This window comes from Rhinopithecus roxellana, chromosome 15 (assembly GCF_007565055.1).
Source record: "Rhinopithecus roxellana isolate Shanxi Qingling chromosome 15, ASM756505v1, whole genome shotgun sequence".
Classification (NCBI taxonomy): Eukaryota; Metazoa; Chordata; class Mammalia; order Primates; family Cercopithecidae; genus Rhinopithecus; species Rhinopithecus roxellana.
Window position 1 is genome coordinate 8,345,483 of NC_044563.1, and position 17,276 is coordinate 8,362,758.

The 17,276-nt window shown below is 55.4% G+C and overlaps 2 protein-coding genes across 3 annotated transcripts; one reads left to right on the top strand and one right to left on the bottom strand.

Annotated features, from left to right (window-relative positions):
- The first annotated feature begins 407 nt into the window (after nt 1-407).
- On the top strand, nt 408-7,236 carry CCDC86 (coiled-coil domain containing 86). The gene is made up of 4 exons (XM_010384962.2): nt 408-1,295; nt 3,771-3,900; nt 6,090-6,164; nt 6,357-7,236. The coding sequence occupies exons 1-4, from the start codon at nt 538-540 to the stop codon at nt 6,474-6,476; spliced, it is 1,083 nt and encodes a 360-aa protein (XP_010383264.1). The 5' UTR covers nt 408-537; the 3' UTR covers nt 6,477-7,236.
- On the bottom strand, nt 7,093-12,108 carry PTGDR2 (prostaglandin D2 receptor 2). 2 transcript variants are annotated; one of them, XM_010384964.2, is made up of 2 exons: nt 11,992-12,108; nt 7,093-9,880 (listed from the first exon to the last, which is right to left on the bottom strand). In XM_010384964.2, the coding sequence occupies exon 2, from the start codon at nt 9,869-9,871 to the stop codon at nt 8,681-8,683; it is 1,191 nt and encodes a 396-aa protein (XP_010383266.1). In that variant the 5' UTR covers nt 9,872-9,880; nt 11,992-12,108; the 3' UTR covers nt 7,093-8,680. The 2 variants fall into 2 exon arrangements, with proteins under 2 accessions (XP_010383266.1, XP_030773979.1); XM_030918119.1 differs by having other exon boundaries at nt 11,915-12,081.
- Between the last annotated feature and the right edge of the window lie 5,168 nt (nt 12,109-17,276).

Sequence of the window (17,276 nt, forward strand, 5' to 3'; positions counted from 1 at the left end):
CCCCCAGGTAGCATTCCCTCAGGCTGCTGGGAGAAGGACTCCGACAGGGTCATTTGGGATGCACGAAGCTAGTGCAAAATGACCCATACCACAAATGAGAAAACAGGCCCAAGGAGGGCAGGACCCTGCCCAATGCACCGGAGTTGGCCACAAAACTTCCATCGGGCCTTGCCTAAGGCTCCTCGGACCTTTTTTCAACTCTGTTCTCTCCCTGAAATGGGTCCTCCCACTTTCCCTTTTCTACTTGCTCGCTCTTCTTTTCCCGGGAAACTTTGCAAGAAAGGCAAAAGCGAATCCTAGAAAAAAGACTGGCTCATCAATCACTTAACGAAGCCCGCGCGAATTGCGCATGCGCTTGCCGAGCCCCATCCCACCCCCCGCCCCAGTCCCGCCTCTGCCCTCCTCACCAACACAGCCGCCTCAGCAACAGCCCTTCCTGCGCGTCACGGACGTGGCGACTCATGACGTCATAGGAAGGCGCCGGTTGTCGGCGGGGTCTGCACGTGTACAGGGGTGTGGAAACTTACCCGCTGAGGCATGGATACACCGCTAAGGCGCAGCCGACGGCTGGGAGGCCTGAGGCCCGAATCCCCCGAGAGCCTCACTTCAGTTTCGCGGGTGAGACGGGCCCTTGTGGAGTTCCAGTCGAACCCAGAAGAAACGAGGGAACCCGGGTCTCCTCCAAGTGTGCAGCAAGCTGGCCTGGGGTCCACGGAAAGACCGCCGGAGACAAGCCCAGGATCACCCCATCTGCAGCAGGGTGCAGGCTTGGAGTCCCCCCAAGTGCAGCCAGAGCCAGGCCCAGGGTCCCCCCAGCGTCAGCAAGACGTACACCTGGAGTCGCCTCAAAGACAGCCGGAGTCCCGTCCTGAATCCCCACGATGTCAGCCGAAGCCAAGTGAGGAGGCATCAAAGTGTTCTCAGGACCAGGGAGTACTGGCCTCGGAATTGGCCCAGAGTAAGGAGGAGCTGACCCCGGGAGCCCCCCAGCATCAGCTACCGCCGGGCCCAGGATCACCAGAGCCTTACCCCGGTCAGCAAGCTCCCGGTCCGGAGCCCTCTCAGCCACTACTGGAGCTGACACCCAAGGCACCTGGCTCCCCGCGGGGTCAGCATGAGCCGAGCAAGCCACCTCCAGCTGGGGAGATGGTGACAGGCGGCTTCGGGGCAAAGAAGCGAAAAGATTCTTCATCCCAGGCCCCAGCGTCCAAGAAGTTGAACAAAGAGGAGCTTCCTGTAATCCCGAAGGGGAAGCCCAAATCGGGGCGAGTTTGGAAGGACCGCTCCAAGAAAAGGTGAAGTAGGGGACAGCTTGGACAGGGGTGGCGTTCTCTATGGTGTTGGGACCCCGCCTTTGCCCTGCTGCAGCCTGGAGAATAGCCCCAGGGTTAGAGAGAGCTCACGTTAGTGAGGGTGTCAGCAAACAGGTAATTACAATCAGAATGTGGTAAAATGACCTGGGATCCCGGAGGGGTGGGGCCAGGCCCTCATAGATCAATTTCTCTGATGCTTTTCCTCTTCGGGGTCCCTATGGGCCTCTCTTGTAGCACCTCAGTTGCGTATTCGTTCAACAGACATTTACCGTTTTCTACCCTCTCTAGTGAGGGAGGCAGAAGCAAGTAAACCAGCCATTACTTGATCAAAGCAGTGAAGTCTTCATCCAACATAGTCTGTTACAGTTACTTGCCTTTAAGATGAAAAGTATTACTGAGCACTGATTATATACAGCCTTTCAAACATGGAACAGCATGTATCATCACACTTAATCTGCACATCAGCCCTGTGAAGCAGATGGTGGTATTCCTGTTTTTTGTGCGAGGAAACCGAGGCTAAATAAGTGGTAGGTACAGGATCTGAGCACAGATCTGATTCCGAAGCTTGTGTGCAAAACCCCTTTGCCCAATCCCTGTAGATCCACCTTGAATTGGATTGCAACCTTCTTAAGGGGCAGGCACGAGATCTTTCTTGTCTTTCTGGCCCAAGAGCATAGTAAATGCTCAATGCTTATTTAAGGAAGGAACGAAGTGGCTCGTCTGAAGAAGGAAGAGTTTAGGCTGCCGTGAAGGAGAGGTGTGGGGTTCAGTTCCAATTCAAGCTAATGGGAACCACAGGGAGAGTCAGGGATACATGCCTGTGAGGGGCCATGAGGAAGGTGGGTGTTTTTAGGGAAGAAGCTGACTCTGTGCCAGGCTTCATGCTAGGCCCTTTGCTTATACCTTTAAAACCCTAGGCTGTGGGTATTATCCCCCCACCCCTGATTAAACAGAAGAAACTGAGGCTTACAGAGTAATTTATTGCAAGTCTCCCATGAGAGAGACTTTGAAGCTAGAGTGACTAGCTGTTGGAGAAGTGGATGATGGCACTACCCCTCTGCCCTGTCCCAGCGGGTCACAGGAGAATGGCTGGGCCATTGATGGCCATGTGGAACTGGAGGAGGCTGGTCCAGGTGGGAAGAGGGTGATGAGCAAGTTGAGCGAGTGAAGCTTGGGTCCTGGTACTCACGCTGCAGGTGGGGAGATGGGCTTGCTAAGCTCGAGGGGGCTGGGCCCATGCACAGGTGAGGAGAAGGGAGGGGCCCGCACAAGACACAGAATCAGCAGCTGGAGCAGAGTAGGAGGCCATAGATCACTTGACCAAGAAGTCTGGAGAGAGAGTTTGTGGTCCCAGCTCCCTGCCCAACTGCAGACCCTTCCTGACTCGCTGTTGCTCACTCAGAGCACGCACTCCAGCCTCCTTAATGAGGCCGGCAGGCCCACCCTCCTCTCCCCTCCATCACTAGAGCTTCCACACCGACGTCCCCTCCATGTTTCCCCTGTGCGTGACGCTTCCTCCTTCCTCAGCGCCTTCACACGTGCTGTTCCCACTGTTTGAAAGGCTCTTCCTTTGGCCAATCCCCCACTCATGTTTCAGGGCTCAGCTCAAATGTCACCTCCTCTGAAAAGCCTCTCTGGCTTATCTAACTAGGGTTAAGTCCCCATGCTTTATGTTATCATCGTGTGCTGTCCTTCTCTTTTGTAACACCTCCATTTGCACAAGTGCTTATTTATTTCCGTGATTCTTATTGACTGCCTGTTATCCTTTAAACCAGAGGCTCCATGAGAGTGTGAGAGTGAGAGTGTGAGAGGTTGGCTTGGTAGGTTTTGCCATATTGGCCAGGCTGGTCTCCAACTCCTGGACTCATGTGATCCGCCCACCTTGGCCTCCCAAAGTGCTGGGATTACAAGCATGAGCCACCACATCCAGTCTTGGCGGGGAAGATTCTGAATCATTACCCAGAACTCTAACCACTCACACTGCTCTGAAATGGAATGGGCCGCCTCCAGAGGGGGTGAGCGCCCGACCTCCAGAGGCATTGACATCCGGGCCAAATGCGCTTGGCGGAAGCAGCAGAACTTTACAGCAGGGGGTGCGTAGCCTGGACTCTGCAGTCGCTGACAGGGTTCGAGTCCTGACTGCCACTTAGGAACAAGGTATCTTTAGTCAGCTATTTAACCTCTCCACACCTTGGCCTGCTCCTCCGTAAGTGGAGAAGATAGGAGTACCCACCTCAGAGGCATGTAGCCAAGACCTGAGAAATGGCAGCCAGCACAATCAGGGTTCCCTCCCACCCCAAGTCTCTGCAGACCTGGAGGGCCGCCTGTCGGGCCATCAAGGAGGTGGTTCTGCCTGGCCTCTGTGGAAGAAGGTCCAGAGCCTGCGGCTGAGAAGAGACAGGGCATGGGTGGCGCTCGCCCCACAGACCCTGTACGCACCCACTCTCCCCCGTTCAGATTCTCCCAGATGCTTCAGGACAAGCCCCTGCGCACATCGTGGCAGCGGAAGATGAAGGAACGGCAGGAGAGGAAGCTGGCCAAGGACTTTGCCCGTCACCTGGAGGAGGAGAAGGAGAGGCGCCGCCAGGTGAGGGGCCAGCCAGGCTGAGCTGGTGTCTGCTGGTACAACCTGAGGCGGGAGCTGAGGGAGGGTGCCTGGGGGAGGCCAGCTTGGTTAAGAAACGTTCTTGAATCTGAAGGCCCCAGGGAGGAAGGGCACCTGGCCAGAAGCAGAATTGCAGTCTGGGACCACAGGGCAGGGAGGCCCAGGGGACCATCCAGTTTAGCCTGGGCTGCTGAAAGAGCCTCAGGGACAGGGATGGAGGGGGAGGACCAGAAGCAGGCCATGGGGAGAGGCCCAGGAGGAAGCCCTGGGTGGTAGGGCAATTAGTGAGTTGGGGTCCAGGGCCTTTTGCTGGAACCTACTCAGTTGGGAAGGGCTTGCAGATTGGAAATCCATGTCCCCGGTATGGCTGCTGTCATTCTCCAAGAAGCAGCCCACACACCAGCAACACAGATGGCCCCCGCACCTTTCCTCCACTTCTGTCCCCTGTCACCCATCCCAGTGCCAGGAAGCCCCTGTAAAGGGTCACAGCCTCACCCACATCTCCCAGGAACTTTTCAGCGGGGGGTGGGGGTGGGGGGAAGAGGCCATGCTTAGCAGGCAGCATGCAGAGAAAGCGGAGTGGCATTGGTCAGCACCTGCCCCCCAGGGCAGAGACATCAGTGAGAGGTTCTTCCTCCACTCCTCTAATGACCCCAGGGGTGTAGGAGGAGTGCTGGACGGGATTCAGACAACTCATCCCTAGCCCGTGGTCCCAGCCTGGCCACTGAGGAAAGCGGTGGGCCAGTCACTCAGTCATCTGTCCCCTGCTTTAAGTCACCCCAGCTCAGCTTACAGCTGACATCCGAGGAACGGTGTGTCTGCCACTGTATGCTGAGGCCTTATCTCTTCCTGTGTGGCCCTGGCTCCCTCTTGGGCAAGACAGAGCTGCCGTCTCACTTCTCATGGTCCTCTGCAAAGGTGCTCCTGCCCAGCCCAGGCCTGCCTTGACCACAAGAGGCCAAGGCTCACTTCTCCTTCCTCCCCCAGGGCCTAGGCCACCCCTGCTACCCCAAGTCACCAAAGCCAGCAGAGACCCCTAACCATGCAGCAACCTTGGAGCTGACATCCCCACCCTGGCCTTGCCGAGGGACACAGTCAGCATGGCCAGAGAGCACTGGGCTTCCCCTCCCAAGACAGACTCCATCGAGAGTCTCAGTGTGCCCAAGGAGCTAGGGGCTGCTCCAAGCCCTGCACGTGCATTCCCTCATTGATTTCTCAAAACTATCTTACAAGGTAGATACTGTGGTCACTGTCACTTTAAAGATGGAGAAGCTGAGGCACAGACTTTGCTAAGGTCATCTGTTTAGGAAATAACGGGATCAGCCAGGTGCGGTGGCTCAAGCCTGTAATCCCAGCACTTTGGGAGGCCGAGACGGGCGGATCACGAGATCAGGAGATCGAGACCATCCTGGCTAACACGGTGAAACCCCATCTCTACTAAAAAATACAAAAAAAAAAAACTAGCCGGGCGAGGTGGCGGGCGTCTGTAGTCCCAGCTACTCGGGAGGCTGAGGCAGGAGAATGGCGTAAACCCGGGAGGTGGAGCTTGCAGTGAGCTGAGATCCATCCACTGCACTCCAGCCCAGGCAACAGAGCGAGACTCCATCTCAAAAAAAAAAAGGAAATAACAGGATCAAGATTTGAACCCAGCCCAGATAGCTCCAAAGCCTTTTCTGTACAGTGCAGCCCCTCCCCAGCCCCACACCTGCAAAAATCTCAGGGACCCAGCCCTCACCCCTGACCTGGCATTCTGCAGCAGCGGGACTCCAGGGGAAGAGGGGGAGACCGTCCAAGAGGGTGGGAATGGGGGAAGGGCCAGCACCCCTTTCTCCCTTGGCAGTTGATGAGAGTGGCCCAAGGGACCACTGTCTCTGCATGTGCGTGAATCTCTAGGTGGGCACCTCCATGTCTCAGCCCCTGTTCTCAGTTGCCTGTCCCGTACCCACCTCCCAACGTGCTGTCAGGAGCTTCCACCACAGTGGGCCCCTGGCACTAGACCGTGGCACAGGATTGCTCCCGCTGGCCCTCCATCCACACATCACCAACCTGGAGCCTGGGTTAGAGGGCCTTTCCCCTTCTGGGAATTCTGCCTGCTCGCACTCTTCTGGGGCCTGAGAGACCAGGGCCACCTCCACTCCCCGACTCAAATCCCCTTCTCCTGCATGTTCTAGGAGAAGAAACAGCGCCGGGCCGAGAACCTGAAACGCCGCCTGGAGAATGAGCAGAAGGCAGAAGTCGTCCAAGTGGTGAGTGTCTCGTTTTCCCCCCCTTGCCTTTCTGCCCCGCTTGGGGGTGCAAACCAGGGCCTCGACCCCTGCCTCATGTGTCACCACTGTCGTGCTGTGATCTCAGGCCCCTGTGGAGTGGCCTTCCTCTCCCCTGGGAATTTGGACCAAGGCTGCAGCCACACTAATGCCCTCCCCTCATACCATCCCCAGATCCGAAACCCCGCCAAGCTCAAGCGGGCAAAGAAGAAGCAGCTGCGCTCCATTGAGAAGCGGGACACCCTGGCCCTGCTGCAGAAGCAGCCGCCCCAGCGGCTGGCAGCCAAGATCTGAGCTCAGGACAGCCCGAGGCCTTCCATGGCCAACAATCATGTCAGACACAGCACCTCAGGCCGCTGCTCAGACGCCTCTGCTGGAGCCAGCACTCCAACCCCGTGGCTGCAGAACAGGGACCCCACCCCGACCGGGGCTCCTCAGCCTTTGAAGGCTTCCAGGCAGGTCTGTGTGGGACAGAAGCCCAGAGGGGACCTGGGACCTGGGACCTGGCAGAGATGGGGGCGGGAAGAGATTCAGCCCCCATCCCTCCTTCCTCTCCTTCTCCAAGTGCCTTCAAACCAAGAACAGCAATTCTTCTGGTTCCTCAGTGAGCTGGTGGCTGGCAGGTGACTCCCCCAGCGGTGTATGCCCTTTCTCAGCATGCTAGGTTCATCCCAGGCCTGGAGGCTGGCAGTTGGGAATCCAGCTTTCCCCACACCTTCCCAAAGACTGCTCTGAGCACCTCCACACCCCACTGGCTCTGTCCCCGGCAAGCTGAATCCGGCTCCTTTCCACTTTTCAACACTGAAAGATTAAAATGGGGGGGTTGCGGGGAGCAGAGTTTTCCCTCAGTACCTCCTTTCCCAAACCAGACTCTGCAGAAGCCCCAGAGAATCTGACTAAGTCATGCCTGTCCAGTCTACAGCAAAATGTTTATTGAGTGCCTGTTGCATACAGGCACAATCCTAGGCACCAGCAAATACAGACAATAGACCAAAGTCCCTGCCCTCAAGGAGCTTTCATTCTAATGGAGAGGAAACATAGTAAACAAAATGCACCACGTGTCCGATGGGGGAAGTGCTATGAGTAAAGGGAGAAGGGATGGGAGGGAGCAGGGGTGAGGTGTCAACACAGGGTGGCTGTGCAGCTAGCTGGGCACCTCACTGTTTCCTTTGCTCAACACCTGCTGTGGACCAGGCCTTCAGTGACCCTGGCTTTGGTGGCAGAAAAAACACAGGACCAAGATCTCAAGAGTTTCTCATCTGCTTCTTCCACTGACATTTCATCCACCAAGTAGAATTCACTGGCACCAGTTTTTCAGTCCCTGGGCTGCAGAGCTCAAACCCAGCAGTCTCTGACCCCAAGTCCATGGCAGATGGAGGAATGAGACGCGGTGCAGTGGAAGTGGTAGGTCAGAAATGCAAGTTACCCCTCCTACCCACAAATGGGAAATGGTAGCTGCCCAGCCCCATGCAGCCTGGAGGCGGGGGCTGCACAGATCTTGGGATTACCAGTGCCCAGAGGATACCCAGTGGTATCCCACAGAATACCACACCTGCAGGGAGGCTGGTCAGCTCAGCTAAGAAATGACATGTGCTGTAGTCTCGGAGTTGCTGTGCCCATTCAAATTCTAAAGACCGAAGACTTTTAGTCATTTCCCCTGTTGGATTTGATTAGCCCCAGGTTTCCTGAGTGCTTGACTATGCCATCCCCTGCTTCTTCTGCCTTGGAAGCACTTTGGGCAGTGCTGGGTCACAGGGTAGCATCTTAAGTCCCTCTAGTAAGTCAGAGAATGTCCTCGCTCACCAGAGTCATTGAGCATGTGATGCTTAGGGTTACAGTGCAGACCCCTGTGGTCCTTAGTCCTGAAACTGAGTAAGTCACTTAACCTCCCTGAGCCAGAATGTGCTCAGCTGTAAAGACTGGCTAATAGAAGCTGCTCCTTAAGATTGTGGGATAAAGCGTCTAGGGCAGTAAGCATTGGCTAAATGAAGAGGGCCGACTGGAACAGTGCTTCTCAAACCTTTCCTCTCTCTTCTCCAAAAATACATAGCTGGTTTAACATAAAACTCCCTCTCCCATCATCTGGTAAAACTGAGCTCCAGGGAGACGCCCGTGTGCCCTTCCGACTCCACTGCCCTAGTGTGAGAAGTCTATTATGACTTTCACTTTGTGTTACTCCAGGCCTCCTCTGTGAACCTGCCGCACTGGCTTCGCGGCCTGGGAGCTTGTTAAATGCAGACTCTCAGCACCCGCCCCGGCCTCCTGAATCAGCCTGCACTTAACAAGACCCCTAGGTTTTTCACAGGCACATAAAGTTTGAGAAGCACTGCTTTAACTCACTGTTTCTGAAAAAGATTAAAGAGTCTCCGGGGCACTTTAAAATGCAGATGCCTGGGTCCCGCCCCTCCGACTTTGATCACTGCGGCTGGAGTCCGGATATCAAGTTGAACCGCGGTGCCCTAGTGAGCGTGTGAGCGCTGCCCTACCTGGGCCGGGTTCTAACTCGAGGTGCTGCTGAGCGCCCGGTTCAGGGGTCCCCTCTGCGGGGACGCTGCGCAGCCGCCCAGCAGCCAGCCGAGGAGGCGCGCGGGGCCCCGCGGTTCCTCGGGGCGGCTGTTGAGAGCTAAGGAGGAGGCCGAGCGGGCGGTGGAGGGGCTGCGGCGGCGGCGGCGGCTGCTTCCCGCGCCACCCAGCTCGCTGTCGTCCACCAGCACGCTCTCCAGCACTGTGCGCAGCGAGCGCCGCAGCTTGCGCAGCATGTCGGGGCAGGTGAGCACGTAGAGCACCGGGTTGGCCACGCTGTTGAAGAAGGCCAGGCTGGTGACGAAGGGCAGCCCGCGCCACACAAGCGGCCGCAGCCCGGGTTTAGCGTGCGCCCGCGCCTCCAGCAGGCTGAACACGTGGTAGGGCCCCCAGCAGAGTGCGAAGGCCGTCACGACGGCCGCCACCAGGCGCACAAACCGGCCGGGCCGCCGACGTCCGCGGTGCTGCAGCCGCAGGCTCACGGCTGCGTGGCTCGAGGCGATGATCGCCAGCGGCACCAGGAAGGCCAGCAGGAACTTGCTGACTGCCAGGGCTGCCTGGCGCGAGTTGCACGTGGCGTCGCGGTCAGGCCCCGGGTTCAGGAGCAGCACGTTGTAGTAGCACATGATGCGCCCGTCCAGCCGTGAGATGGTGTCCCGGAACACGAAATAGGGCACCGTGTTGAGCACCGCTAGCGCCCAGAGCACCAGGCAGACTTTGTGCGCTGCGGCCACGGTGCGGTGATTCTGCGCCCACACCGGCCGCACCACCTGCAGGCAGCGGTCCAGGCTGATGGCGCTGAGCAGGAAGCCGCTGGCGAACATATTGAGAAAGAAGATGGAGGAATGCAGTTTGCAGAAGGTGGTGCCCAGCTCCCACGAGTGGCCCACGGCCAAGAAGTAGGTGAAGAAGGGCAGGGAAGCAGAGGCCAACAGGTCAGACAGTGCCAGGTGCAGCACCCAGGTGGTGACCACGGTCTGGCGCATGCGGCAGCCCACCACGAAGAGGATGACTCCATTCTCCACCAGGCCCAGCAGCGAGGCCAGCCCGTGCAGCAGCACGGCCGCGTGGTCGATGTAGCGGATGCTGGTGTTGCTGTGGCTCCGGAGATGGCTCATCTCCTCTAGGATGGGACAGAGCAGCTTCAGCGTGGCGTTGGCGGACATCGTGGAGTTCTGCAGTGGAGGGAAGGTGGCGCCTAGGTTGGCAGTGCAGGGGACACGGGGGAACCAAGAAAGAGGCCTGGGGTGGGACCGTCCCCAGGAGATGCCCATGTGACTCATGAATATATTGGGCGGTGGGGGCGGGGGGAGTAACATCCCAGCATTGCTGTGCCTGGGCAAGTCATTTAACCTTCCTGAGCCTTTTTCTGAATCTGAAACGTGGATGTCAGTCATAACAGCATCTAGCTCATAGAGTTATTGGGAGCATTAAATGAGTTAATACATAAAAGCATTTAGAACATGGCCTGGCACACAGCAGGTGCTGTATCAGTGTCATTGTGATGACTATGAAGCAAATGGTCTAAGATCACACAGAAATAGGAACAAGGCCAGGCCACACAGGACTCCTTTTTCCAATCCCCAGAGCACTGGCGGGTGAAGGAGTCCCCACAACTAGGGCAAGAGGGTCCTGCTGGCCTGGGGGATGGAGATGCTGCCCCTTCCCCCCCACAGCACCCCCAGACCTTGCCTCTCTAAGATCCTCCGTGCCGCTCCCCGCACTCAGTGGTGGCTGGTTAGATGTGTTGACCGTGAACAGTGGAACCAGCCCCTCCTCTGATAGTTGGAGAGGAAATAAGATAAGAGCCAGGAGAGCTGGGTAGGAGGAACTCCCACATGGGGCTCTGCAGGCCCAATGGGGCCAAAAGATCTCTCCCCTCTCAGGAGCAGCCACAGCAGCAGCCTCTGCCCTGTTCATTCACTTACTCCCTCATGCACTCATCCAAAAATAAGACGTGCATGCTCACATCCTCACTGAAAGCCTGAAAGACCACCTGATGTGAGGCTGGTCAGGATCAGTGAGGGCTGAAGACATTGCATGAGGCTCCATGCAGGAGGCAGGGGGCAAGTAGCCAGGGACAGGGACCCGGGTTGTCCTGGGCACCAGTGACACTCCAGGTACTATGGTAGGTCCTTCAATAGGTGCTGTCTTTCTGGCTCTAGAAGAATGGTGCTAGTACTCCATCCCATTTTACAGATGAGAAAACTGAGCCTCAAGTTGTTAAATAACTGGCCCAGAGCCACCCAGACAGCACACACACGTGGAGGAGCAAGTTGCATGCTCAGCCTGTGCTCTTTCCTCTTCCCCTACTCCAAGGAAGAGAGGATGGAAGAGGAAGAAGGAAAGTGGGAGAGGGGAGCAATGGGCTTTAGTACTCATCTTTCTAGGGAAAGCACTGTTGGCCAGGATGAGAAAACCCACTCCCTTCTAGAGACCACAGTCCTTTATAGGGTGGGGTCCTGGGATATCAAACTAGAATTTTGCTGGCAGATGAGCCCCTTGGAGCTGGGGATCTGCAGGTAGATGGAAGAGGAGCCTGTGCTTCCTGAGAATGGGCACTTCCTAAGCTTTCGGATGTGCAGAGCAGTTACTCTTGCAATGGACCTATGAGACCCCACTTTTCAGAAGAAGAAACGGATGAAGTTCAGAAAAGCACAGCAACTTGCCCAGCATTCCTCAGCTGCAGCGGTGGGGCTGGGTCTTCACTCCCAGCAGACAGCCAAGTGCTACCCACTGTCTGCCCTGAAACATTCCCTGCAGACCAGCTGCTGCTTATCCAAGTCCCATGGGGATGATCAGAGAGCACAGTCCTGCCATCCCTGGGAACCACCAGATCAGTCCTTCTGACTCAATAGAGACAGCCCCCAGCCTCCCAGGATTCTCAGGAGCCCAGCAGCTAAGGTCCAGCTTTGGCAGGTTAAAAAAAAGGCGGACGGAGTGCAAGCTGTGGGAGTCCAAGACCTGGGTTTGAATCCCAGCTCCTCAGCTTCCTGGCTACGTGACCTTGGGCCAGTTACTCTAAGCCTGCTGGTGTCATCTTCCCACCCAGACTGCTTGTGAATACTGACAGACAGTTGAGTGGTTTCCCCTGGTACCTGACATCTAGTTAATGCCTCAAAGAAGCTAGTCCTTCCCTCCTCTGAGCACCAAGTCCCCCTCCAATCTTTGGTAAACTCTGCCATCCTAGCTGGTAACAGCCCTCTCACCTGGTAAAACTTTGCCTTCTCCTGTGGGTCCAGAGAGGGTGCTAGGCCGCTCAGCCCCTGGGCCACTGCCTCCTTACCTGGGTACAGAGGGAGCACAGGATTCCAGCCCCAGAGGCAGTCGGCTCCTGACGGCAGCTATACGAGAGGCAGCAGGCAGAGGTGGGAGAGGGAGGCTGAGAGAGGAAATAGCTGTCAGCCCCAGTGCATGTGTGTTTAAGGGTGGGGTGTGGGGGAGGCGGGGACAGCTGGAGAGTGAGTTGTCATAGGGGAGTTCAAGTATCATCAGTCTCCATCAGTGCCGGCAGCCCCTGCTCCACCCACCCCTGCTTCATGAAGGAGACTGCAGAAGCCCAGAGGGCAATGCAGGTGCACGTGAAAAAATCAATGTGTGCAAGAGAGTGTGAGCCCCAGTGTGCCTAGGGGTGTGCTTTTGAGAGTGACCGGCGTGTAGGATAAGTGCGTGAGAAGGAGAATGTCTCATCCATCTGTCTACTGTTCCTGGGCTGCCATCTCCTGACACCAGAATCCTCAGAGAAGAAACCCCTCCAGCTCTTCTGCGTTTCCCAGGCAGTGTGGGGGCCTCTCCATTACGGACCTGAGGGCCCTAAGGCCAGGAAAGCACGGTGGGGTAGTAGAGGCAGTGGGAAGAACGCAGGCCAAGAGGTCAGTCATTTCTGTTTGCTGAGCCTGGGGTTGTCATCTGTGAGCGGAAGCAGTGACATCTGCCTTACGGTCTGTGGTAAGGGTTGAATGAGGTGGATTCCGCAAAGTTTACGGCACACAGTAAGTGCTTATAAAAATCAGCTCCCTGGCCGGGCGCAGTGGCTCACACCTGTAATCCCAGCACTTTGGGAGGCCGAGGCGGGCGGATCACGAGGTCAGGAGATCAAGACCATCCTGGCTAACACAGTGAAACCCCATCTCTACTAAAAATGCAAAAAATTAGCCCGGCGTGGCGGCGGGCGCCTGTAGTCCCAGCTACTTGGGAGGCTGAGGCAGGAGAATGGCGGGAACCCGGGAGGCGGAGCTTGCAGTGAGCCGAGATCACGCCACTGCACTCCAGACTGGGCGACTGAGCAAGACTCTGTCTCAAAAAAAAAAAAAAAAAAAAAATCAGCTTCCTTCCCCTCTGAGGGAAAAATGAATGTAGGCTCTAAGGCAAAGGTCATATCGCTTTTATTTAAAACAGGCTCAATTTTGGGAGGCCGAGGCGGGTGGATCACTTGAGGTCAGGAGTTCAAGACCAGCCTGACCAACATGGCAAATCCCCCATCTGTACTAAAAATACAAAACTCAGCCGGGCGTGGTGGCATAAACCTGTAACCCCAGCTACTTGGGAGGCTGAGGCATGAGAATCACTTAAACCCAGGAGGTGGAGGTTGCAGTGAGCTGTGATCACGCCACTGCACTCTAGCCCGGGCGACAGAGTAAAACTCCATCTCAAAAAAAATGGAAATTTAAACAACAACAACAACAACAAAAAAAAAAAAAAAAAAAAAAAAAAAACAAAAGCAAACAAAAACAGAGAAAAAAAAAAAAACAGGCTCAAAACCCTAAGATAAGAGAAGTTTACATTTCATTGTTCCCTAACTCCTTATTCTCATTTGCTGACCAAGCTTCCTGGGGTCAGGACCATCCCTTCAGCCTCAGCATCTCAGCACCTAATGGGTACTCATTAAAACATGTTAAGAACTCAATATCCCTGTATCAAGGCAAGGGCACCACCCATGGGATGGACCGCACAAGCATCTTCCACTGAGGCCTAGGCTTAACGCAGAACCTAATGCATAATACACTCTTGCTGAGAGGCTACCATCATGAGTGGAAAATGAGTCAAATGCTATGCCCTTGTGATAGGGATAATACATCTCATTGGAGCCCAGTATGGCAGATCAGTAAGAGCCTTGGTGATCCAAATCATTAGCAATAGGAAAATGTCTCCTCTCCCCCAGTCCGGGAGGTTTGACTTCCAAAGACAAATGCCTGTAGCCCTTCAGAGAAAATAGGTGGGTGATTCCATTCTGCTTGGGAAAAGGGCCCTCTTTTCCACCCACCCCCGATGCCCATCCCACTGAAACACAGACAAGGCCATGTGTGCCGTGTCTGCGCACAAAGAGTGTCAGGCTTTGGTTAAGCCCAGGGACTCTGGGGCCACTGCCAGTGTTTGGATCTGGCACACTCACTCCCCAGCTATGTGATCTTGGGCAAGTAAATTCATCAGTAAAATATGAACTTTAAATGGTGTTCCTTCTGCACAGTCCCACCCTCAAAGGACAGGGGTTGGAGCCCAGATTTCTCTTTGGACTAAGAAAAAGAATCACCTCTTCCCCACCACCCCACCCCACAGACACATCTCAGCACCAGGGCATCAGGCTTGAGATAAGACGCAGCCCTTCCTCTGGATCTCAGCCTACCCTTGCCCCCTTGTGCAGTGAACATTCTGCACAACCTCTCCTGGCAGCCCTGCTGAGGTTCTTCTTTTCTGGCTAAAAAACCCTTACTCCTCTGCCCCTTCTCAGTCCTTGTTTCCAGTCCTGTAGTCACTGTAGTGGCTCACGTCCAGACCTCTCTAAAGAAAACTTATTACTAAGTAAACAAAAAAGCTACTAAGCTTAACAAAGTTACCAAAACAAACCAAAAAAGGTATTCCAGATAAGCAGGCCCCAGAGGAATTTTCTGAAGAAGAGCCGTGTCCTGCCTTATCCCATGCGCTGTGTCCCCCAGGACTGGGAGAATGATGCAAGCTACGCTCAGGCTCAGGCCCTAGTCCCTAAAGCACAGCCTCCTCCAAGGCCTGGAACTTAACATCAGAGCCAGTAAGAGTGGAAGTCGGGTCCCTCGCTGCCTCAGCACCACCTTCTGCCGTGGAGGAGACGAATCTGAGCCTGTCGCTTCCCGCCACACGGACCTCTGCTGCGTCTCTGCTGCCCATGGGAGCTGTCCAGATTCCCAACCTAGCAGGATCCAGTGCACCAACCACCAGTCCCTGCACCCCCTTCCTCATGTCCACAGCTACCCCATCCTTTCTTTCCCCACCTCCATGCCTTGGCACGTGCTGCTGGGAGTGCTTCCTCCCCTCCACGATTCATCCTGCAGGGCCTCTTTCTGAGACCATCAATGTCGCTAGATACTCAGAGGATACTTACAGCATCAATGTTTAACAAATACAGTCAAGGGAGCAAAGGAACGGAGAAGGGGCCAACGGAGCCCTCAGGCATAGGCCCAGCCCAGATGGGCTCTCTTCTCCCTCTAGCCCTGCCTTAGGAGGAGGGTTTTTAATGTTCCCTTCTGGCCACTTTAAAGAAGTCAGTCAAACAGGAAGTGAGATGCAGGGCAGGAAGCAGGGTGAGGCCTGCCCTGGGATCCTCCGGCCGCTTGCTTGGAGGCCCTCAAGCCACCCACACCCAGTAGAGGAACAGCATGGCAGGGCCCCACATGATACCTTGAGGAGGCCCAGGTTGAGTTCCCTGGTGCCACCATCACCTACAGGACTCCTCGCATGGCCAACAAGCCCCTTGGTGATCCGGTCCCACCCAAGCCTCCCCTGGTATTGCTGCCACTCCCTAGTGGCATCCTGTCATCAGCCAGCACCCATCACTGTCCCCTCCTGTCCTGTGCACACCAGGCTGTTTCTGTGCCCTGGCTTGTGCTGTTTGTGCTGTGCTCTGGAATGCCTTTTCTTCCCTTGGACTCTCAGTGAACTCCTATTCATCCTTCAAAACCCTGGTTAGAGGTTGCCTCCTCTGGGAAGACTTTGCTGATTCTGTCAGACAGACCCACATGCTGTCCCTCCCTCCCACATCTCCACTTCACTTGACCCGTAGCCCCCTTGTCCTCCCTGGTAACTCTTGTTCACACAACTGTTCACCACCCTCATGAGCCACCTGAAGACAGAGACTTATTCCGATTTTATCTCCTCACCTCCAAAGGCAAGCAGAGGGCCTGACACATGAGAGGGGGCCCAAAAAATAGTTGCTAAACACAATGAATCTCTAAAATTGGCTTCCATGTGCAGACCCCAAAGGACCCCAGTCCCTCATGATGACCCTTTCTGGGACCTTTACTTTTTTTTTTTTTTTTTTTTTTTTTGAGACTGAGTCTCGCTCTGTTGCACAGGCTGGAGTGCAGTGGTGCTATCTTGGCTCACTGCGACCTCCGCCTCCCAGGTTGAAGCGACTCTCTTGCCTCAGCCTCCCAAGTAGCTGAGACTACAGGTATGCGCCACTGCACCCGGCTAATTTTTGTATTTTTAGTAGAGAAGGGGTTTCACCATGTTAGCCTGGCTTGTCTCGAACTCCTGACCTCAGGTAATCCGCCTGTCTCAGCCTCCCAAAGTGCTAGAATTACAGGCCTGAGCCACTGCGCCTGGCCCCATTCTGGAACCTTTCTTACCCACCGTCTGGTGCAATTCTCCATGGCTCTGTCTTCACCTGCAGTGGGTACAACCTTGGGGACTGATGGCTTTATAGTAGGAAGGAAGACAAGAAGGCAGAGCAGGCAGAGGCAGTCCTGGCCTGGGCTCAGGCCCACACATGTGCCAGGCAATCTTCGCAGAAACAACAGTGGTATATTTGTTTCCTAGGGCTGTCAGAACAAACTACCACAAACGTGGCGGTTGTAAACAACAGAGACTTATTCTCTTACAGTCTGGAAGCCAGAGTCTGTAATCAGATGTCAGCACTTCCTCCAAAAGCTCTAGAAAAGGAGCCTTTCTTGGCCCTTCCAGCTTCTGGTGTCTCCAGGCGTCCCTTGGCTTGCGGCTGCATCACTGCAATCTCTACCTCCTCTTCACCTGGCCTTCCTTCCCCCTCCCTCTTTTTGTGTGTCTCTCACAGAGTACTGGTCACTGGACTTAGGGCTCATCTGGATCATCCAGGGTGCTCTCATCTTGAGATTCTTTTTTTTTTTTTTTTTTTTTTTTGAGACGGAGTCTTGCTCTGTCGCCCAGGCTGGAGTGCAGTGGCCGGATCTCAGCTCACTGCAAGCTCCGCCCCCCGGGTTTACGCCATTCCCCTGCCTCAGCCTCCCAAGTAGCTGGGACTACAGGCGCCCGCCACCTCGCCCGGCTAGTTTTTTGTATTTTTTAGTAGAGACGGGGTTTCACCATATTAGCGAGGATGGTCTCGATCTCCTGACCTTGTGATCCGCCCGTCTCGGCCTCCCAAAGTGCTGGGATTACAGGCTTGAGCCACCACGCCCGGCCCATCTTGAGATTCTTAAATCAATTACATCTGCAAAGTCCTCTTATCCAAATAAGGCCACATTCACAGGTTCCAGGGGTTAGGTTGTGGACATGTCTTTTGGGGGCCACCATTCAACACACTGAAAGCAACAATAGCTGCTGGGTACGGTGGCTCATGCC